General features: G+C 38.9%; 2 protein-coding genes across 4 annotated transcripts in view; one reads left to right on the plus strand and one right to left on the minus strand.

The window, feature by feature from the left end:
• The first annotated feature begins 5847 nt into the window (after positions 1-5847).
• On the plus strand, positions 5848-9506 carry LOC108166576 (transmembrane protein 252). The gene is made up of 2 exons (XM_017306640.2): positions 5848-8484; positions 8622-9506. The coding sequence occupies exons 1-2, from the start codon at positions 8219-8221 to the stop codon at positions 8833-8835; spliced, it is 480 nt and encodes a 159-aa protein (XP_017162129.1). The 5' UTR covers positions 5848-8218; the 3' UTR covers positions 8836-9506.
• Positions 9507-11237: 1731 nt separating this feature from the next.
• The window catches only part of pgm5 (phosphoglucomutase 5), a 28889-nt gene continuing 16966 nt past the window's right edge, over positions 11238-23160 (minus strand). For all 3 annotated transcript variants that reach the window (XM_008418367.3, XM_008418366.3, XM_008418365.3), the window contains 5 exons: positions 20722-20837; positions 17053-17188; positions 15681-15864; positions 12200-12337; positions 11238-11758 (listed from right to left, as the gene is read on the minus strand). In XM_008418367.3, coding sequence (XP_008416589.1) covers positions 11669-11758; positions 12200-12337; positions 15681-15864; positions 17053-17188; positions 20722-20837 — 664 coding nt within the window. In that variant the 3' untranslated portion in view covers positions 11238-11668. The remainder of the gene's footprint in view (positions 11759-12199; positions 12338-15680; positions 15865-17052; positions 17189-20721; positions 20838-23160) is intronic.

The following is a 23160-nucleotide window of genomic DNA, read 5'->3' on the forward strand; positions in this document are numbered from 1 at the left end:
CACACAAAACCTGGCATTTACAGGCAGAATAGTGAAAGAAAAACACCATAAGAAGTTCTGTTTGAAATTAGCCACAGGCCACGTAGAGAACACATAAAACATGTGGAAGAAGCTGGTTCAAAGCCGAATAACATTTCCTTACATGCACAAAACATTACTTGTAGTGGGATAAAGCGAGACCATGAACAAATCATCTTCACAATTAAACATGGCTGTGGCAGCATCATGTTGGGGTTGCATCTTATTCCACCGAACAGGGAAGCTGTTACGAGTCAATGGGAAGATGGATGGAGCAAAATACAGAGCTGTTCAGAGGCAGCTCAAAACGTCAACCAGGAGAAAAAAAACCCTGGACATAATGACACGGTGCAATGAAATGGTCTAAGCGAAACCATGCACCATTCAAGTGTTAGAATGGTTCAGTCAAAGTACAGCCCTAGAGCCATTTTGAGGATTTGTTTCATGTTTGAAAATATATGTTCACATTATGCTCTCCACCCAGTCTGACTGAGCTTCAGCTAATTTGCAAAGAAGAATAAGCAAAAGTGAGACCTGGAGAGACCTCCCAGTGTGATAACAGCAAATGATTGAGGGTGCATTTGTTAAAAAAAAAAAAAAAGGTTTGAAAACCAAGTATCAGTTCCCTTCCAGTTATTAGCTAATTTGGAAACATGTTGAAGTTTGTAAACATATTGTAACAAGTCTAAGTAAAACCAGAACGTTTTAAACCCTCATTTCCTCCTTTGTTGTCTCCCAGTCTCCTCCCTTCTTTTCCTTCCTTTAAGAAAATTTTCTAAAATATTTCTTCCTTCATCACACATGGCTCTGATTTTATAAAGCTGCTATCTGAAATAATCTCCAGATCCATAAAGTGACACTGCTGATTGAGACTGGAGGGAAAGGTTTCACCATTATAAAGATGTTCTCTTAAAGCTAAGAAGATTTATAATCTGTGACAAAATAGGCAGAAAAAAAACAAAAAACTTGGCCACAGTTTGCAGAGCGAAGGAGCATCATGGTGGTTATTGAAACCAGGCAGGCTGGAAACTTTACCATTCCTCAGGCTGGCTCATATTAACTTAGATACATAACTGAAGGCATCAGGTTTACTTTAGCACCTCCAAATGAGCTCATCAAGCTGGTTGCTGTGGGGGAAACTGTGTGTTTCAGACAGTTGCTTCAAATCATCCTAAACCACATGATAACCAAGCAGCACAGCAAACTTTCCCTCTTGCATTGGCAGCAGTGGTCGGAGGGGGGGGAAGATAATGCAACACTGCCACAGGTGGAGCATCACCGCAGCTACATCCGTACCTCTCCACCCGTCTTGCACACACTGTGATTTATGTGCATAAATACAACACCATCGGCTAAACAATCAAATTGCTGATATGTATTGAGTTAGTGACCATATAACAAGTGAAGTTGTGTTCTGCTGAGCGTGCAGTCTGACCCTGATTGATGACGGGGGGTGGCAGGTCCTCATCAGGGTCCATCTGATTAATATCCGGCCCTTCACTCCTTTCCTCGCTACTAATGGCTCCCTGCTTCATCCTGTCTATTATTATCATTCAATAATGAGATCTAAAAGAAGGTATATATGTGTGTGTGTGTGTGTGTGTGTGTGTGTGTTTTGTGTGTGTGCAGTTGTGTGTTGCAAATTGGATTTATAAGCAGTGTACATGCATCCACTTTTGTATTAGAACATGTGAATAAATTAGATCATTCTACAGCTATGTGCAAAATTGATGTTTTAGATGCTTATTAAAAAGTTCTCTGCGTACTCCGGCTTCTTCCCACAGTCCACAAACAGACTGTTTGTTTCTCGTGTGTCTTTGTGATGTCCAGTGAGGGAACAGGTTGCCACAAATGATGGATGTATTAATTTAGGTAGATTCGGTAATTGTCTTAATTCGGTTAAAAAAAGTAAAATGGATTGTGTATGTGTAATGATTAAAAACCCTACTTATAATTGTGCTCAGATGCTAAACAAACAAAAAGAAAAAATGGTCAGGAATTGTCAAAAAAATTGTACTGAGACAAGATGCTTCTTCGGTGCAGTCAATTAAAGTATACATTCAGAAGAGTCTCATTTGTCAGATTAAAGTAAATTTTAAAATATTATCCTGTAAGTAGGTATGAAACGTAGTTTTTAAAGCCCACTTTTCTGTATTACATTTTTTTTCTTTATTGTTCTGATGCAATTTTCCAATCTTAAATGTTTGGTTATCAGTAGCTGGAAGGGAGGAGAAAATTCTTACATATACATACATTTTTCAACAATACTTTCATTTTTTCCAAATATGACTCTATGTGCATGTTATGCCCATGGTTTTATTTATTCATTTATAAATAAACCATTTAAGGATGGTTTGTGCACTCCACCCCCTGCACCACCGTCGCACCCTTTCCAAGATTTTATAACTTAATGTGCTTTATATCTCACCAATTCAAAGTGGCCATCAAAGCCTTCAAAACAAAAGCTCCAACTCAGAGCTTTTACAAATAAATAAAATAAAACTGACTATGAGATAGGATTTTCTCAACCTGCAGTAAAACCGTTGCAATAATTCAGGCACCAAAGTCCCTCTAAAGACCAACGCATTCCCAGGAGAAATCAGATGAAACTTGTCTCTGAATATGTGCTTAATCTGTGTCATGCGCAGGCAGACAACTGCAGCATCATTCAAGGCTTCAGTTTATGTTCTCAGGGCAGCCGACCAGACCAGACACTGTGTGATAGCGGTGCTAAAGATAAAAGAAGTTGTCATCATCTTCAAAGCACTGTAAAGTTCCTGGGCTGTTAAACACAGCTCAGTATCGCATCTGTCATGATTTTATATGCCGCACCAGGCTGCAGAATGAGTGCATCAGCAAGTGATGTATGGCTTGCTTAGCAATAATTAATGCCTTAATTCAGACTTAATGTTTTGGCAGCTTCTGCATAATCTGGTACTGTGCAGTGTCTTGTCAAAAGTATTCAAACTCCTTGTACTTTCCCAACGTTTTCATGTTACAACAACCAATAATGGATTCATAAGAGGTTTCATTTTACCACTTTTTTCTTGTTTGTTGTTTTATCTTTCTTTTGAGTCATGTAAAGCACTTTGAATTGCCTTGTTGCTCAAATTTGATGTACAAATAAAATTGCCTTGACTTCATGTGACACACCGTCACTAAATGGTGACGGTGTGTCACATGGAGTACACTCTGCTCCGTATCTTTTTTGCAATGGCTCCAGGGAGCAGCTTTGCACAACTAGAAACACATTTTTCCTGGTTTCCTTTGAAAAACAGTTCAAACTCAGAATGGAAAGACAGCAATTTTGAACTCTTTCCAGATGTACTCAATTGAATTGTGGCTGTGGCATAGGCACACATGAATGGGTTTTGATCTATATCTGTCCACTGCGGCTCTGGCTGCATGTTGTCCTGCAGGAAGGCACATCTCCACCTCAATCTCAAGTCTTATCTCGTCTCGAACAAGTTTTCTTCGACAATCTGCCAGTTTATGTAGGGAGCCATGTGTTGGTAGGTTTACAGTTGTGCCTCAGCGTGGATATAGTTTTTTAATTCAACACCACTTTAATCTTCTCTGCTTCATTCCTGACTTGTTTACTCTGTGGTTTTCATGGTGCGCTACGTTCTCCAACAAACCTCTTAGACCTACGAAGAACAGATGGATTTATACCTAGATAAGAACACGCACACACTCGTACACACACACACTCACTCAGCATCTCTGAGGATTTACAGGAATAATATCACAGTAGAGGAAATAAAGCTTGTTTTAAGTTTTTTTTTTCACAACTACATCTCAGTAACATCAATGAAATAATTAATATGAATGCATAACCAGAATTAAAGTACCCAAGTAAGAGTAGAACTACTTCAATATACTTTTAATCAAGTAAAAAAAAAATAGCTGTCAAAAAAAATACTCGAGTAAAAACGCTACAAACTGCTTAATATTGAAAAATTACATCATCGTAAGGAACAAACTATTAAGTTATGTGGACATTTGTATTTTAAGGATAAAATGAAAATAATTCATTTTGTAATATGAATCAGGCAAAATATATATATTTTCCAAATCTTTCAATATACGACTTTAGCAGAAACTACAAGGTTTTCTTTTAGTTTGAAATAAATCTGTTCTTCATTCAGTGAAGTCGCTCGCAGTGTGTAGAGCAGACATTTTACTCAAGTAAAAGAAGCGATGCTTCATAATAAAATTACACAAGTAAAATTACAGCAAATTAAAAATACTCTTAAAGGTAGTTTTCCCCCCCAAAAAAGTTACTTACGTCGACCTAAATGAGTAAATATATTAAGTTACTCAACTTTAGCCATAACAGCTTAAAGCTAATGTAACTTCTGTATCCAAACATATTAACAGAAAGTTTAGTGGAAGGAAGAATTGTATACAAAGTGGTATGATATCATCTCTCCAGAAAGATTTTACGAGTCAGTTTTAAAATTTTTGTGCGTACTTGACATTGAAACATTTCAATCAATCGTATGAATTTCCATCTGCTCTGACTGATCACTGCAACTCGACTGAATTTTGATAAAATCTCTTAGCTTCCTTCTAATTTAACTTCCTGTTTCACAACCTGCAAGATGAAATCACGTGTGCAGGGCCTTTTTGGACCCGAAGTATATTTTCATTTGGGGCCCCTCCTAGGAACAAGTCGACACCAAATGCTTATTGATTCCTAAGCTACTGTGTGTAACATACCTGCCGTCATTTGTAATTAGCTAACTAAAAACAATTTACATTAATTAGGGACAAATTAACCCATTATTTGTGTGCCAACCATAAATACGATATGGAATAAAAAATTTAATTCAACGTTATTTTAAAAATACATCGTCATCATGCCAGCTTGGTGCTCTTGAGGGCCCCCTGGTGGTGGGCAGCCCGCTCTGCATGTCTGACATGCAGAATTTTATTCTGAAAGTTACATCTGATTGCAAATTGAATGTGGTCTCAAAATAAAACATTAAAACAAAACTTACAAACTACTACCATCAGTTTGTTGCTGCATCTGGCATTTTTTATTAAAACATGTTTGCTGTTCATTTAGCGAACTTACTTCCGGTGGGTAAAGTATCCAGAAATTAGTAAGAGTAGGGATATTTTATAAAAACATTACTGAAGTAAAAGTAATTTAAAAAAGGTGTATAAACCACTTAAAGAACAAAAATTTGTCCAAAAATATTACTTAAGTATATGTAACTAGTTACTGCACGTCAGACTCAGAACCGTCACATTTTGCAACTTTTTTTCACCAGAACCAGCACCAAACTTTTCTCTAAAAAAAAAAACTTCTCTAAGATCCCATGAAGAAGAACATTTGAACTCTTTCAGACTGAAAACTGAAACGCTTTTGTTTCTCCAGCAGAAAACTGGAGACAGAATCAATTTTAAAATGTTCTCTAAGAAAGACTGACACCGGCTGGTCTAAAACAGAAGTACACAATGTAAATAAAAGTTTGGTGTAAAATTTATTTTGTTACAGTAATTGTTCAACATTTTGTAAAGGAAAGTTTTTTTCTCTTTTGCAGTCAGCTTGAATGGGTAAAAAAAAGTATAAAAATACAAAAAGTAGATAATTTAAGAAGTTCAGTGGAGGAACTTTAGTAATACCAGTGCCCCCATTTCTCCAGCTTTTAGATCTGTAGTTCTTTAGCTGATCTGAGGATGATCAGTTCCTTCAGATCCAACTGTGAAGTTCATCTGTTCACCTCGGGATCAGTTTCGCTCTGGACCGGCTCCACTACAGACTGCTGGTGAGCTACTGAAGAAACCAGGGTGATGCAGGTCTGGACCAAATACGTTACATCTGAGCAAAATCAGAGGCAGGAACATGCTGGGTCTCAGCTGTAGGGCTGTTTCTGATTCTGGATCAGAGTCAGTCTGCTCCTCAGGTCCTGGCAGACGGCTGACAGGCTGCTGTTGTCCTCCAGCAGCTTGTTGTGTTCTGCACACCATTTCTCCATGTCGGTGATATATTTGTCCTGTTGTGTGGATTTTTCATTGTCATCTACATCATTGTCACAATGTTCAGCAATGCTATGGTAATTACATGTTTTCCTCATATTATGCAGCCCAAATTAGAGGGTTTGGACTAGTGTCAAATAGTTTCCATTTTCAGATGATTAACTGAGGATTGCTCAATATGATGCTCAAGGCTCAGAAGTTGTTTTATAACCTAACTCCACTTTAAACTTCCCCATAATCTGATTTCGGATTTTCTTCAGTCTTTGTGAAGCCATTCAATCACCATTGTTTTCCAACAAACCTGTGAGACCTTCACAGAACGGCTGGATTAATGCGCAGATGAAATAACACTTACCACACACTTTTCAGATTGTCTGATTGGTTGTCTAATTTTCCTCCCACTTCACAATAATGCCCTGCTTTTTCTTAGTCCATTGTATAAAACATATTATGGTTTTAGGTTTTAGAATGTCACAGTCCTTAAACACTGGGATGTGTTGACTAGAATGACATTGCACTTATGCTAAATCAAGATATTTCTCAAACTGGACTGCACGCTGATATGATTGGTAAAGTTTATTGAGCAATTAACCTCGATGAGCATTGAGGAAGGTGGCAACCTTTCATTCATAAATATGAAACTACTTTTAAGGGCTTGAAATGATCCCATGATGAGATTGTGCAACATACCAAGAGCAAAGTGCTCTACTGAAAGCAACATGACAAGGAATGAAAGAAGGATAAAATATGTAATGCTTTGCAAAAATGTTACCCACAAAAAAGTCCCAAACAACAAACCCCATAAGCGCTGCATGGTGTATTCATATTTCTGCAGAGACTCTTGACAGCAACATAAAACCTGTTAAACTGACTTCATTTTTTTGGCTTATATCCAATTCAGATCTTTAGTTCTGTCATTTTTTTTGTATGACAAGACAGAAGAGTTTCCAATGGAACATGTAGCAAGCATCCAGACCAAAGCGTCACGAGGACTTCATTGAACATGTTGGGTTTGAGTAACTTTATTTAAAGATGCAATTATGAATACGCAGAGTGCAATAAAAAAACAACAAAGAAAATACATGCACTAAAAGGTTAAAGATCTTAAGCACTTACAATCCAACCTCAAATTTATGCTGACAGAAGTGTCTTTCTTCAGTCGCCAGAGAAGCTGAAAAATGTGGTTTTCTTTGGTTAATGAAAACATGTTTATAGAAACATTACCCATGACCTGTGAAAAGTGTTGTGTTAAAGTTGTTTAAGAGAAAACGTTGTGCAATGCTGCGAGAGTTTATAAGCACCGAATGTCTCAACCTGACAGCTTTGTGGAAGCTGTGGAGCTGAGCGGACAGGAAAAAAAATTTAGTTTGTTCTGTTTATTGAACTTGGACCATGTACCATGAGTTTATAAACTAGAGTGATAATTGTATTTCTGTTTCTTTATTTGTATTGTAATATTTAGCTTGCCTGTTTTCTAACGGTACGTTTCGCGTGTTATAAAACCAGTAGGATATTAGCATCTCAGAGCTTAAGATGGAATATTGTAATAAGAAAAGATCCATCTTTATCCTTCTTAACAAAATTGTCATAAATGAAGATTCATAACATCTACCAAGTCAAAAAAAAAAAACTTGACACCTTCACTGACTCTTGCTCCCCTCTGCCTCACATGCCCACTGAGCCACAGTCACACTTGTTAGCCTTTTAATATCAGTAAATGATAACCTGAGTAAATGAAAAGCAGTTTTCAAATAATAAAAAAAAATACCAAGCTAAGGAATACCGAAGGATAAGAATAATGCAAAACGACTATTGAGACTCAGCCATTAGAATCAAGGCATTTAAGTGCTTCATATATATAAAAGAAATTGCAGAAAAGTCTTCATACAACATCATCAGCAAACTTTAGCCTTTAGCACTGCCATTATTTATTTATTTATTTTTTCCCCCTTGTGTTTTTGCCAAACCACGGGCAATATCTCTCTCATACTTGTGACCTCCCTGCGTTAATATTCAACCCAGCCGGGAGGATCATTGCAGCCACTTCCTTTTACAACCAAGGAGGCATAGCTGCTCACTGAGACGTGTGTCTAAGAGGTGCCGAGACATTTTTGAGCACATTCACTTATCTGAGATGTGAATGCACCGCTGTCATTTAGAGGACATCTCCACCTTGCACTGAAGAAGCAACGCACAGAACAATTCAGCAGTCATGGGTGTGAAGAAACAGCTGTTGTCCTTTGCCCGCATGTTCTTACCTTCTGTGGGATTTGTGTTCACGTGCATCGGAGGCTACCTGGTGTCCCAGCAGAACAGGCCAGGGTTCGATCACAAGATGGTCCCTGCTTACATTATGATCATCTTCGGCTTCCTGGCCATGCTCATCGGGGTGTTCTGGAGCCTCTGCCACATCATGAGGAGCAAGATGTACCACAGAAGAAGACACAACAGTGACATCCAGATCTTCACAGTTGAAAGGTGAAGCAGCCAGTTAAATGCTTGCACTGATTGTTTTTTTTTCTTTATGTGATCACACTTGCATGTAAAAGAAAATAGCTAAAATTGTTAATGTTTTTGATAAACCCGTTCCATCTGAACTCGGATCTTCTCTTCAGCAGGCCGAGCTCCTTTCCTCCTCCGTACGAAGAGACCCTGAGTCCCTGCCACGTCAGCATGCATGAGGAGGTTGTATCAGTCGATGGAGTTCCCGTGGTTTTGGGTGTTGCACCTCCACTGTACACCCAGGACAGTTCAGAGAGTCCAGACTGCAGGTGGAGCTGGGAGCCACCACCTCGATACAGTCAGGTGGTCCATACTGAACACAGTTAGATGGATGCATGTGAAGAGATGCTGCTTCCAACACCAAAGGAGAAATGGGTTTTTAATGTACTCCCTAAGAGCGAGGACTACTAACTAGGAGAAGGTTCCCTAAAAAACTATGGACATCACTAATTTTGTGACTTTGCTTTACTGCAAAATGACATCAGCTGCTGTGTCAACGCCCAATCTGCACTGTCTCAGTGGACATGGTTTCCTGGGACTTTACTGGGTGAAAACCTGTTGCGTTGGAACTGAAATGTGTGTTTAAGTTACTTGAATGATTTTCCTTCTGGATCAAAAAGCTGTTTTAGCTTTTTAGCGCTCCGTCTTGGTTGTGTAACAAGCAAGTCGGGGAACTGAATAACACCTCTGTTATATTTGAGACGTTTTACAGACTATAAGATCATAACATTTCCAAAAGATGTTGCACACTGTCGTATTGCTTGTGTAATAATGTATGTTTTGTTCCTCAGATGGTCTTTTATAAAGGCTCAATATTGTCAACGTTTCTATATTTATTCTCAGATTTTTATGTTGCAACACATTAAAAACAGTGAAATTGTCTTTAATAAATCCTGTTTTACGTTAAACCTGAAGTTACTTTAATTCAAACAAATCAACTAACTTATTTAGGCTGCAACTAAATTAATTTACACCAAATTAACCTGTAAGCAAGTAGAACAAACAGTACAACCCAAAACAAAATGCAATACTTAACGCATATTCACCTTTTACTCTCTTCCTATTGATTGCACTTAGTGTTATTGAAAAAATATTACTTTTAGAGTTTAGCTGCATTAAAACTAGGGAACAAAGCAAAAAATTATAATAAATAATAATAAAAAATACTGATACTGAAATGCATGAGTGAGATAAAATTTAATTTACCGTTTTTTAAAAAGCCAAATCGTGGAGAATGTTTTATTTTGATTCTTAATCAATTTCACATAAATAGGAACAATACAGATAACTGTTTTCAACTTGTTGCTTTTAGAAACCTTACAGTGCCTGATCAGATGAACCAAGCGCTCCAGGGAAAACATCAGACACTTGGTCTCTTCAGAGTTCAGCTGAAGGGAAAATTGTGGCGCTAAAAAGATCTTTTTGTTTATGAATAGTCCCACAAAATGACTATGGCTACGTCGTTTAGTCAAGTTACTCAAGTTACTCAAGTCAAAGGTTGCAACCACAACATTATAAAAACAAAGAAAAGATTAACTTGTATGTCAACAGAACACCACAGCTCAGCAGTGTTTCTAAAGAAACTTCAGGAAGTTTCTCATGAATTTTATTTTTCCTTAAATCCCCTTCAAATATCACACCATTCCTGTGCATATGTCTGTCACGAGCCCCAGACGGGTCGTTTAGGTTCAAAACGCCCGATGGTTCACTTCAGCACAATAAACATTGTGTAACCATAACTTTATAGCCAACATGTTTTTATGAACTTTACCAAATGTGATTAAAAAGATTTTTTTTAATTACATGATTATATTAAAATATCATTTTATAATGTCCCTTATCATTTGCACTCTAACATTCATTTTTTATAATCAAGGTTTTGACTATGAGCAGCACATTCAGTAACTCCAGTAGTGACCCTTGGTACCATAAAGATGGAGCAATGACCTGTACGTTCCGACAGCTAACGTCTGTATGGCTGAGTGAAAAAGTCCTATTGAATATCCACTGGCTTTATCCTCAAATCAGAATGACGTCAATCGACATGTTTATGATGTCCTGCTCCCAGCGTCTCATCGGAGCGGTGTAAAGATCAAACCTCATAACCTCTTATCGCAGATCAACAGCTTCAGTTTGTTTCCTGTTCAGCTGGAAAACAAGAGCTGTTCAATCACAGCAAATAAGTCCAGCGATGAGGACACTCCTTAGTAAAATCCCAACATGCCAAAGGGCAACAAGTAACTTCAAATATGTTTTTATTTCCTCTCAGTCCGAATGTGCACAAATGTTGATTTTTGAGAAAGCTCTAACTTTTCTTTCTCGTTTTGGTAAAGAAATTACTTGTAATGTGTAATAATAACAAATTATATGTGCACTGTAAATCCATCCATCCATCTATCCATTTTCTTGCACCCTTGTCCCTTAGTGGTGTCGGGAGGGTTTGCTGGTGCCCATCTCCAGCTAACGTTCCGGGCGAGAGGCGGGGTCACCCTGGACAGGTCGCCAGTCTGTTGCAGGGCAACACAGAGACACACAGGACACACAACCATGCACACACACACTCACACCTAGGGAGAATTTGGAGAGGCCAATTAACCTGACAGTCATGTTTCTGGACTGTGGGAGGAAACCGGAGTACCCTGTAAATCAAATGTTCAATATTAGTAAAGTGAAAAGAAAAATAATAAGCTGACACTAAGTAATATAAAAAAAATCAAGAAACATTGATATTCTGTCATCACGTTTGTGTTTATTGCTTTCATAGCTTCCACTGTGTAACTACTGCATTATTTCAATTTGCTTCATGTTTATCAATAACTGACTTTTTATTGTGAACAAAAATGAACATAGATGTGCAGCTGTGACATTTTTGTCTTTGAGAGACAAATTCCAGCAGGAAAAAAAAATATTCTCGGGTTAAAAGCTGTTTCAAGCAAAGTGAAGCTGCAGAAATAAGTATAACTTATCAGTGTGGGCATGATAGATGCATATAACATGTGCACGTGTGTGTGGGTGTGGGGGTGTGTGTGTGTGCATGTGTGTGTGTGTGTGTGTGTGTGTGTGTGTGTGTGTGTGTGTGTGTGTGCGTGTGCGTGTGTGTGTGTGGGGCGGGGGGTGTGCGTGTGTGTGTGAGAGTGTATCTTCCTCATTTTCTTTTAACTCATGTGATGATGTTTGGGCCGCGCCGACCTGTCCTCTCATGAATGTTGGAGATCTTCAGGGCGATGGCGATGAGAGGACCCAGCACCACCTGCAGAGAGAATAAGTATGTAGGGAGATCATTGTTTCACTCTGAAATGAATTAAAGGAAGAAGTCTGGTTTTTATACCAAATAAACACCTCCAAACATTTCACAATACTGTTATTCCTCAGTGGTGGGAGCTTAACTCCTCTTTAACAAATGAATAAATAAATAAATAAATAAATAAATAAATAAATAAATAAATAAATAAATAAATAAATAAATAAATGGCAAATTAATCCAGGGGATGATTTGTTTCTTATTCATGCGTAATTCTTAATCTCTTAAATGTTAATAATGCATTCACGACAAAAAAGTTCACGATAATGAAGTCAAAACAAAAAGTTTTAATGAAGACAAAGCGGTTTGTTTGTCCCTGTTCCAGGTGAAAGCAGGAGGAGCGTGCAGGTCCTTCTGCGCGTGTTAACAGATAACACACAGCTCCCCTACCTGAGTCTCTCTGCTGTGTCTCTCAGGGTCTCTCTCAAAGCTCTCAGCATAAATGCGTATGGTGGCACCCGTCCCTCCTCCGCTGCCGCTCATCCGAAACACAAGACGGGAAGAGTCGGTGAAGATGATCCTTAAACCCTAGAATTAAAATAACAATAATTATAATCTTTTCATTACCTTTTTCCAATTAATTTAAATGAGTCTTTTCTGACTAAAATCTAGGTGATTTTCTTTGGTTAGCTATGTAATTCAATTTACACAACATATATAATTAAATGCACTTTAACCAGTTGAATCCCTGATGTGCATTGAAAGCAAAGTTCCACTAGATGTCGCTGTCACCGAGCCGTTTGCTGGGAATGAGTCATTTTAACCGTGTTCAGCAATTAAACACAGCGATATTTTTAAATGATATGGTCCTAAAAAAAAATTCAACTATGATACCAGATTATTTGGAGCTGCTGAACTAACTACAGTTTTTTTTTTCTTTTTTGGAGAAAAAAACATTCAGAGGTCTGCAGTTTGTTGTGTTGATCTATTCAGCAAACAGGATTTTTTAGTGATAGGTTAGTTATCCATATCCCCTGCATGGTAACATAAACATAATACGTTTACTTGAAGCATTATATTTGAGAGAAAAGAAAATTGTAAGAACTTCAAAATTTGTTTCCGTGCTGGTAAGTTTAACAATAGAATACCTTTATCTCATCTGTTAGCTTTTCGGAGATTTGTCAACAATATTCCCCACCTCAGGCATCAAAACAGTTCAATTCAGTTTCATGGATAATTTTTTAGAACAAAAGTCACATGGGCTCACCATGCAGTCAATGAGGGGGAGAACACATTTTAGACCCTTCGCTGATAAACAGAAACCTCTGCAAAAATCCAGTTCCTCAGTTTTATCATGACTCTGGATGTTTGGAGGGAAGTGGAAGCAAATGTTAAAAGAGAGTCGGTGATAATGAGAGATGTCCGCCTGTCTGTCTGTGTCTGGGAGCGTGCCGGCTCAGCTCTAACAATAGAGCGGCGGTTATCAGCGGGCCGTCAGACTAAAGCTTGTTAAAAGCATCATCTGCTGCAGTGCTCAGAGGCTGCGTCTTTAAATTATGTGGATTTTTCAAAAGATATTCACACCCCATCAAGATTTTCCACATTTTGTCATGTTACAACCACACCTTCCAATGTGTTCAATTAGGATCTTGTGTTTCTTACGGTACACAATTTTGAGAAGTCTCGCCCACCTTACCCTGATACTTTAAACAAAATCTGGTGCAACCAACGGTGTATGAAAGCACCTTTCACCAGGCACAAACTTTGTAACTAAAGCCTACTTGTGTGTCATTTAACCTTAGTTTACATCGTAGAGGTTTGTTGGAGAACATTAGCGAACAAGCAGCATCAGAAAGATCAAGGAACACAGCAGACATCTCAGGGAGAACGTTGTAGAGAAGTCTAACGCTGGGTTAGGTAGGGAAAAAAAACTAGCTTTGAACACTTCACAGAGCACTGCTCAGTCCATTATCTGAAAATGGAAAGAGTTTGGCACAGACGCACACATACCCAGACAAGGCTGTCCACCCAATTGACAACTCTAACTAATGCATGCTCTGACTTAAGAGGCAAGAAAAAAACTCTAGTTGTTGAAAGAAAGTCAGAGTGTTCTCTGCTCTTAGTACCCATAAAATTACAATGACTCGCAGAGAGATCATACAACCTAACTTAAAACATCCAGGTGAACAAATAGAAATCAAATAAACATAAAAGAAAAAGCCGACCCGCCGAATGCAAATGCCTTCGTCAAAGACAAGTTGATTATAAGTTTATCTCGTGAAGAAAAGTGGAGATGAGAACTGAAAAGATGAACACGTCGGTGCCACATTACACAAAAACAGACAGCTGAATCTAGGGGCTTAAATCCATCCGTTCTCTGTCTGATATGCAGACAATGCCAGATGAATTCAGTAGCCAACAGCAGAAATGCTGCCATGCAACTGCAGTGCAAATCCTCCAAGCATTGTCTGGCACATCTCTGTTTGAACGCGTTTGTCTCGGTGCGCTTACTTCCTCCCCCCTCTGCGATGGAGACGCTGCAAGAGAGACGACAGCTGATATAATTTTGTCCTGGGAGGAATGTGAGTCATTAGGGGCTGACCGGGTTGCTGGGGATTTACCATTTCGGGGTGACTGACTAACTAGAGATGAGACCTGCTGTATCCATACTGAGATGTGCTTTTGCTTTTGCAACCCTAAACTGAAACGCTCAGAGTGTGTGCATGTATGTGGGTTGACAATATTCTTGGCAGGAGGAACTAAACCTGCTGAAAGGAGAATGAGCAGGTACTAGTTGTTGTAACATTAGTTTCAAAGAAATACAAAGGATCTCTCCTTTGTCTGCGGAATAAGAAAGGGACAAGTCGACTGTGAAAACTTGAAAGACAGCAAGGGAGTTAAAAGGATTGTGACAGGAAGGTTGCACTAACCAAACGTGTTACCAGCGTGTGTGGAGACCTAAACTGTATGCTGTGTGTATACAGACGAGTTTATGATTTAAAACTACAGATAAGATGTTCATACCCAAACGAAGCCTCGCAGTGGGTGGTCTGTAGGGCGGGAAGAGGGAGAACAAGGGCAAGAGTGAGACCTTCTTGGGCCCATTTAGATTTTTTTAATTGCTTTTTAAACATTTTTATCTTGTTTCTCCAAAACCTTACCAGTATATACACAAACTTCATAAAATGTGGTCGAGTTGTGTATTATGAATGCAATTTTCATTCCACTTTCCAATTTTTATTTTTATGCTTTTAACATGCAGTTTGTATCCCTTTTTAGTGACACTTTCATTGAAAAATGATTTTTGAATGAATGACCTTTGCAACCGGATTTCCGCTTTAATTGTATCAAACAATCACCAATTTTCTTGAGTTTTAAAAACTTTGTATGAAAGAAATGCTCCCAATTCACACTTTAAAGCTAATGAAATACCCCAATAAAGCACTTGTTTATTTATTTATTGTGATAAGGGGTTAAAAAGTTAAAAAATGTATTATTGTTTATTTAAGATGAGAGCAGAAGTTAATAATGGCATTCACAAAATGCACTTTCTGTGGCTGTCTTTAAAAGAGCCTTATTTGTAACCATTACAACCACTGATGGGTCAACCTATAATACTGTTTAGATTGTCATGGCAACTGTTAGGGTGGAATATATTAGGCCGTATCCAGTGAAAACCAGATGATAACTGCAAATTTTTTTTCCCCTTTGTTAAATATAAATATTGTCCCATCTTGTGTATTTTACCAAAGACCGCCTAAGGTTTTAATAAAACATTATTTGTTTTAACAGTTTTGGGAGTTTTTTTTTTTTTGGGGGGGGGGGTTGTAGTTTGCAACTATTTACAGTTTATATTTCTTCAGTGCTCAATTTTATCTCAACTCATTTTTTTTCATGTGACATCCTACATCTGGAGCTGTCTCACACTGACCTGGTTCCGAGCGACTGTCCCGTCCACCGGGTCGATGTACTCAAAGTTCTCCGCCTTCTCCACGCTGTAGACGTGATCTCCAACAGCAAACTTCTGACTGCTGAAAGCCTTGTCGGAGATTACTGTCTCCAGATCCCTCATCAGGTAAAAGGTTGCACGTGGGTCCAAGCCTTCGTAGTCAAACCTGAAAGTCACAAACAGACAAATGGATACATATATTCAAACAAGACATTGCTAGGGTCAGGGGGCTGCAAAAAATTCTCAGAGATGATTAATGAGGGTGAATGACTTATATTTTCTCCAAATGCTGACAGATGTTTTAAAAATCATGATCATGCATGGTCCTTATCCTAACTCATTTGTCCTTGCCATTTATGTCTTGTGGGAAATGCTTGTCAGTTTATAAAAACCTTCTGTGGGAATACGCAGTACAAAGCTAGAGCAGCTATCACTGGGAACGCTTTCTGCACAAACTGTCACAGGGGAAAGGGTGAAATAAGGACAAATTACACCCAAGCGAAACCTTGGCCTACAGTACTTATTTAGCTTTGGTAAACTGGTAGGCGAATTTAAAGCATAGTTACTTTTTCTTTTTTCTTTAAAAAAAAAAAAGGAAATTCATGAAGACATTTTCATGGGCCCTGTCACCTGGCATCACCCTATGACCCCTACACCATAGTAGTGAGCTTGGCCCAGCATGCTGCTATGAAAATAGTCTTGCTAAAGTAAGAAAATGGCTGACATATTAGGAGTATCTGACTAAAAAGCAAACTGTGAGCTAACAGAATTAAGCTATGCTATATGCTATGCTAACACCAACTAATATCCTTTTACTAAACCAATGCCCTATACTTCTTCATAGGAGTATAGGGTTCTCACCTTCTAACTTAGATAGCATTACCTCTAATATGGTGATTGTAGCATTTGTACTATGACTATAAAATGCTAACATTGCCTACAGCAGCAAAATTAGCATTATGGCTAACACATATGCTTAAAGCAGATTTTATACCACCAGTTGCTTAATTAGCAAGCTGCAGTAACATTACAATGCAGTGAACATTTTAGATTCTGTAGATCCTTTCTGCACCACCATCCACAACAAACCTGACCATCCTTGGATGTTATGTGCAACATTTAATTTTACTTTAGGAGAAATAAAGTATTATTAAATTGAATTCATTGTCAATATACCTATATTGCTGACTTTAGCCTTTTGGATTTGAATTGCAAACATATACTTGTTAGTTCTCAATGCCCTGGATTGCTCTCGAGTCATTGCTATAGCATTCAAAATCTGACTGAAAAGATGAAAACAACATTATCACTGCATTCAGAAACAGATGACTGAATGTCTTTCAGAGATCATCACCTGCAGAAGTAGTTGCGTCCAAATCTGGCCCAGTGTTCCCTGACGATCTGCTCCACTCCTTGTTTCCTGGCTGCTGTGATGGACAACCATGCCAACACTGACCACAGGCCATCTTTCTCACGAATGTGGTCAGAACCTGAGGAAGAAAAGGAAACAGAATATCACATTTCTCGAGAAATTTGTTGTATAGCTTCAGACAAAGCATCCAAAGAGAAACATTTGTCTCCCATAATCTTGATGTTAATCAAACTATGAAGAAAACACCCTAATTAAGATAAATGTCTATGTTTAAGCAAGAACACACCTAATGAATTCCTTTAAAACATTGTTGATACAGTCTCCATCTGTGAAATTGCAGGGTGCTTGACTGCCCAATGCATGGGTGACTTCCATATATGTGAAGAGGTCACTGACAGGAAAAAAAATATGGACATTTTTGAGAAAGTCTGAGATAGATCCCTTTTGTAAAACAACGCTAAACCATTTTGTTGACTTAGAATAGGCAGGGTTCATAAACAACCTTCCTGTGTCAGGCCTGCCTGCCTGCAGCTTCTTTCCAATTTAAATCATACGTCTTGTCTGATAAAGCAGAATGCTGAACATAGACTTAAATGGTGAGGGGCAAAATGGTGAGGGGCAAAATGACCCATAATCGGTCTCTGTTGTGAGTTACAAAGAGTTGCAAAAGACAACGGCAAACATGCCAACACTAACAAGGTCTGCTGCTTCCACTAGATACAGACATTCACACACACACACACACACACACACACACACACACACACACACACACACACACACACACACACACACACACACACACACACACACACACACACACACACACACACACACACACACACCAAGAAGACGATCACCCCCAAAGTCTCTTTCACAAGAAGGCTTTCGACAGAGACAGCTGCACCATAAAGGTATCTCAAAGGTTAAGAATGTGACAGTAATGTTTCCATGCGAGAGCTAAAAGTGGGAAAAGGACTCTGATGTTTATGGGTGTCTTTCTAAGTTCGTTACATCTGTGAACAGGGGGGAAAAAAAGCATCTTTCTGTCTCTTCTACTCTGTAAATTAGCATATATAGTTATTTTCCTCGTCACGGACTGAAAAGATGAGAAGAACTGTTGATCCCTGTGTCCGGCTCCATCAGCGTACAGTTGTTAGGAAACTGACAGTTGTGATTATCTAAGCCCAGCTTTACTGTCTGCCTACCCTTTTGTCTGTCACTCACTTTCAAAGAGGGTCACCCTGTAAAACAGATTCAAGATCTGTATAGTCAAAGCACAGCTGCACTCATTAATGAGCGCTCGTTGCTGCAGCGATTTTCTTTTTAGCTCAGCTCTGCCCCTTCATCACCTGCTGCTAGATAGCCCTTAAAAACATGTTAACAACTTTTCTCTAATGTTTTGACGAAAATATTTTTGCACAAACTCCAGCAGATGATTCATTAATAGTTTTGCTTTTTTTTTTTTATCTTAAGATCAAAGGCCTGGATAATGAGAAACCCAGAGCGCACAGAGCAACGTTGCAGTTCATTCTAGTGAAGAGCGGGAGCGGTGCACAGCTCTAATGATTTACTCTGCAGGGCTCTCTCGAAGCTTTTTGCCTTACAAGGACAGACAACGAGTGAGCTCCCAAAGTCCTCTGGGCTCTCAAACCCTCCGCTTACTCTCCTCTCATCTCGGTCGACACTTCTTCAGTTCAGACTCGGCCACGGTCTGTTTCCTTCTCTCACGTTCTCACCTCCTAGAATCCTTCTGCTTTTTACAGCAACGGTTTTACCCTTTGATCCGTCAAATCGAGTTGACCAGAAAAAGACAAAATAGAAACGTACCTCAGTGGGTCAGATTTTAAAGTGACAAAAGATCAACAGCAACAATGCTCCCGATGGGCAGAGTTTAAATTGTTCAAATATAAGTTCGAGTTAAAATAATTGCTGGCGCCCACAGTGTGTTAGCATGCCTCTGAATTTGCATTTACTAAAAAACATTTCCCGTGGGGGCTTGTCGGCATGTTGCGGTGATTCACGAAGCCCCTGTCTCCTTTTATAGCAGAGGAATGAGGATTATTTACACATGCGGTCAGGGTCACAGCCCTATCATCTATTAGAGTGCTCTGACTAGGGCTGAAGGCGACCAGGATGCACTGCTTACAACTCCAGACCTGAAATAGACTGAAAGAGAAGCAAAGCTGCGACACTTAGGCTGACATATGATCACTTGCCCGTTTGGCTGTTCCTGCACTGATAATTAGATCCCATACAGTGCTTTGCAAAAGTGTTCATATGCGTACCGTGAACATTTGCACATTTTTCCCGATATGCAAACACAAATGTCAATGTATTTTTCAGCGCTTATGTGGTAGAAGAACACAAAGAAGAAAAGAACTGCGAAGTGTAGGGGACATGCTTTTCAAATATTTGCATAGATACAAAGCTGAAAAGTGTGGCGTGGTGTTGTGTTTAGCCACTAAGTAAAATCTAACGTAATCAGTTGAACTCAGGAGTCAGTTTTGAACATCTCAGACCTCTGTTCAATCTATCAACCAAAAAGGTAAAAAGTATGACACAACTTAAAACCTACACTGGGACCTGGGAAAGGAGCGAAGCAGCTAAGAGGCCCATTGTAACTCTGAGGGAGCTGCAGAGAATAACAGCTCAGGTAGACAAAGTCCAACTGACTAAACCTCCACTCCACAAACCTGACTTATAGAGTCAAGAGAAAAGCTCCTGCTTAAATTAAGCTATTGAAGTCCCCTCTGAAGTATATTTAAAAAATGTAATGGAAACAGGAATGGTGGAAGATGATTCGATTGGAGAAGACAAGAATTCAACCATATGGCTGACTGCAGTTACACAGTTTGGTGGAAAATTAAGCTTTGGATCCAAATGTATTGACAGAATTATTAGTTATTGCATTCAAAAAATTCTACAAGACTGGAAAGAAAAAGAAGAAGAATTGGAAAAAAAAAGCCATTTCATTATCTTTTTTCAAGATTTGCCACAAGCCGTCTAGAGAACATAGCATGCACAAAGGAGAAACAGGTGAAACAAAAATTAGAAATGTTGTCCTCGAAGCAAACAGTGGAAAACAAACACTTCTGGAGTCTAATCCTGTGCTGGACTCTTGGGTTATTGGTTCTTCTGTTTCCACCGATGCAAAATGTCTTATGAAGTAGCATTAAACAATATAACGTCGGAAAAAGATTTTAAAAGACCTTCAGAGAACCTACCAAACTCTTGATCAAAAACTTAGAAACTTTACAAGGACGTTTATGTCCGAAGATGAAAAACATATCAGATTAAAAGAGGTCGAAGACTTCTGCATAAGTACATTAGCACAGGTAAAAGTACAAGTAAAAACAACTCTGTAGAAGCTGGTCAGTGCAGTACTCCAAATGTAGGATTGTTTTTAAGGCACCTCGACAATAGTTGATCCACTAGGGAAGGGGGTGAGGGGAATTTCTCAGGCACAAAACCTCATAAATCCTCCACGCCCGTCCACAGATTTGCATCTCTGATCCGTTCTTTCCTGTCCAACAGTCCGCTTCTGCTTTTGTTTTTATTATTTTAATTGCACAAGACATTTTATCAATCGCAAATCTCTCTTTATGAGCCTTTTATGTTCGGAGTGTGTCCTTGTGTGCTAGATCGTACCAGTTCCAAAGCTCTCCTCCCCACATAGGGAACAGCGCCCAGAATCCATCAGGTTCCCAAAGTACCTCCAGCCTGTGGGAGTCTCATAAAGGGCCAGCTTCATGGCTTTGGCTACCCTACAAACAGCACAGAAGAGAGGGAGAGAGAGAAAAGCAAAAACAAAGTTTGTACCTTTGCTTTTATCAGATCAGCAGGGTGAGTCTGCAAGCAAATCCTCTGACCTTTCAAATAAAGCAAACCAAATGCTGCATGACAGCAGCTATCTGCCAACAGTTCATCCAATAACTTAATAAGGCAAAACACTGCAGGAACAAAATGAGTCAACCTTTCAGTCTATGTGCTCTGAACACAGGCCATGTAGTCTCCAAAGAACAGGAGAAAAGAGGGATTATGAGCCGGCATGTTTATACATCTTATAATGGGGTCATGAGGAGTGAGCTGTGTGTTTGTATGCGTGAGTGTGTGTATGTCAAATATGCGCGAAAAGAAAGGCAACGGAGAATCAGGGGCTTTTCCCATAGCAAACCGTTTATCCTATGAATTTTTTTTTTTTTTTTTCCGTAAGAAGAAAATAACACATTTCTGGGATTCATTTTCCCAATTACAATAATTACAAAATTGAAGTCAAATAAAAATTCAGAGTTGATCAAGTTTCAAAAGTGCCAGAATTCAGTAAATAAATAAAATGCTAATTAGATAATTATGCGCGGTCACTTAAATAAAAATGAAATACTGGTGTACAAAAATAAAGACAGGGGAAGCAAAGAAATGTAAGAAGATATTTAAAAAGAAGCTTTAATTTTCATGACATGTATGTGGTTCTTTCGGGTTGTGAGAGAGAGAGAGCAACACTTCAAGCAGAAAACAAGAAGGCAAAATAAAATATAACAAAATTTGGCTACAGTAGGAATAATAAAGCACAATGTTATCATCGACACTACTTGCTGCCACCCACACACCATTGATATGTTTTCTGTGATCACAGCAGAATACAAACACACATGCCTACTCCAAGATTTCTTGAAACAATATTCAAACCAGCAAAACAGATGTTTCAACCAAACGGGCAAAAATGTGGACATGTCGGTCTTTGAAAACCCACTGTACCATGTCTGAATGTGGGTGGCTTTTTAGGGTTTTTAAGTGGTGGTGAAAACATCTGCATAATAATCTTAGACGTAAATAAATCCCTGCAGTGTTCGGTGCAGTTGTTTACAAGTAGAAGGGATGAATTACCAAATATGAGTAAACCAGCTTGATCTCCCTCTGGGGATGCAAGCACTGGAACGGAAAGCCTGGCATTCCTTAAAAGAAAACAAACAGGCCCCTCTGATGAGCCTCTGCCGTTTTAAATAGCACGTCCACCGGCCAAAATAAGCCAAGAGTCTGAATGCAGGAGGGTCGGCTTTCAAGCTAAATTACAGACAACAACAAAAAAAGTGTGAGAATCAGTTCACTTTTGCCCTGATAACTGCATCGATTGACTGAGAAAAAAAAAGTCCAGGACACAAACAGCTCAGTTAAAGTAACCGCACGCTCAGTTTGAGCAGCTGATGAGTGAAGGCAGGGCTCTTTATTTTGCAGCTTGTTTCTTGTCTTATCACACATTTCCAGCAGCATCTTCAGGGTTGTCTGTACGTCTTATGTTGCTCTGGTTTCAACAGTGCCTCGAAGGTTCCTGATTTTGGAACCTTCGAGCCAAGAGAGCCTGCGGGGCGGGGCGGGGCAGGGCGGGGTATATCTGCTGTGTACCACCTTAAGCGTATTTGACAAACACACCATGCTATTTTAGTCGAGTAAACAATGTTTGCCAAAGAGGAACAGTAGAAGGTTTCTATTTACATATTCAATTCTCTGGTGTTATTTTGAAACTAGCTTCCCACAATAGCAAAGAATGTGCTATCAGATAAATGTCATACATGATTTTGTTCGCAGTGGTTGCCAAAAGTGCACATGCATCTTTTAAAATTCGCAGTTTTTGCGATGTAGAAAAAGAGACCCGGATAAATCTTTTCAAATGCAAAGAGAAAAAAAATTGGTTGCAAGGAAAAGACTAAAAGATTTTTTTTTTTTTAAATCAACCACGATGCACAATCTTAAACAATATTTTGTCACCCTACAGATCTGCTGTCAGATATAGTTCTTGATCTCAGGCTTACCCCATTTCAAAACTGTATTTTCTTGTGGTCATGTTATTGCTTTATTTAAAAAAATAATAGTGCTTGGTCACATTGTAGAGTTGAAGAATAAAATAAATCAAAGGTTTAGGGTCGGATCTGACAGGAAATCAAAAACTCTTCATCAATTTTAACCAAAAAAGTGGTACTTCCATCACAATGCTGCTCTCGCCATTTTTCACTGTGTTCATGTTATTCCTTTGCAGACGCATAGTGTTGCTTTTTGTGCAAACAATACATTTTAGAATTGTGGCCAAAAGTT

This window comes from Poecilia reticulata, chromosome 9 (assembly GCF_904066995.2).
Source record: "Poecilia reticulata chromosome 9, P_reticulata-male-v2, whole genome shotgun sequence".
In the NCBI taxonomy this organism is placed as follows: Eukaryota; Metazoa; Chordata; class Actinopteri; order Cyprinodontiformes; family Poeciliidae; genus Poecilia; species Poecilia reticulata.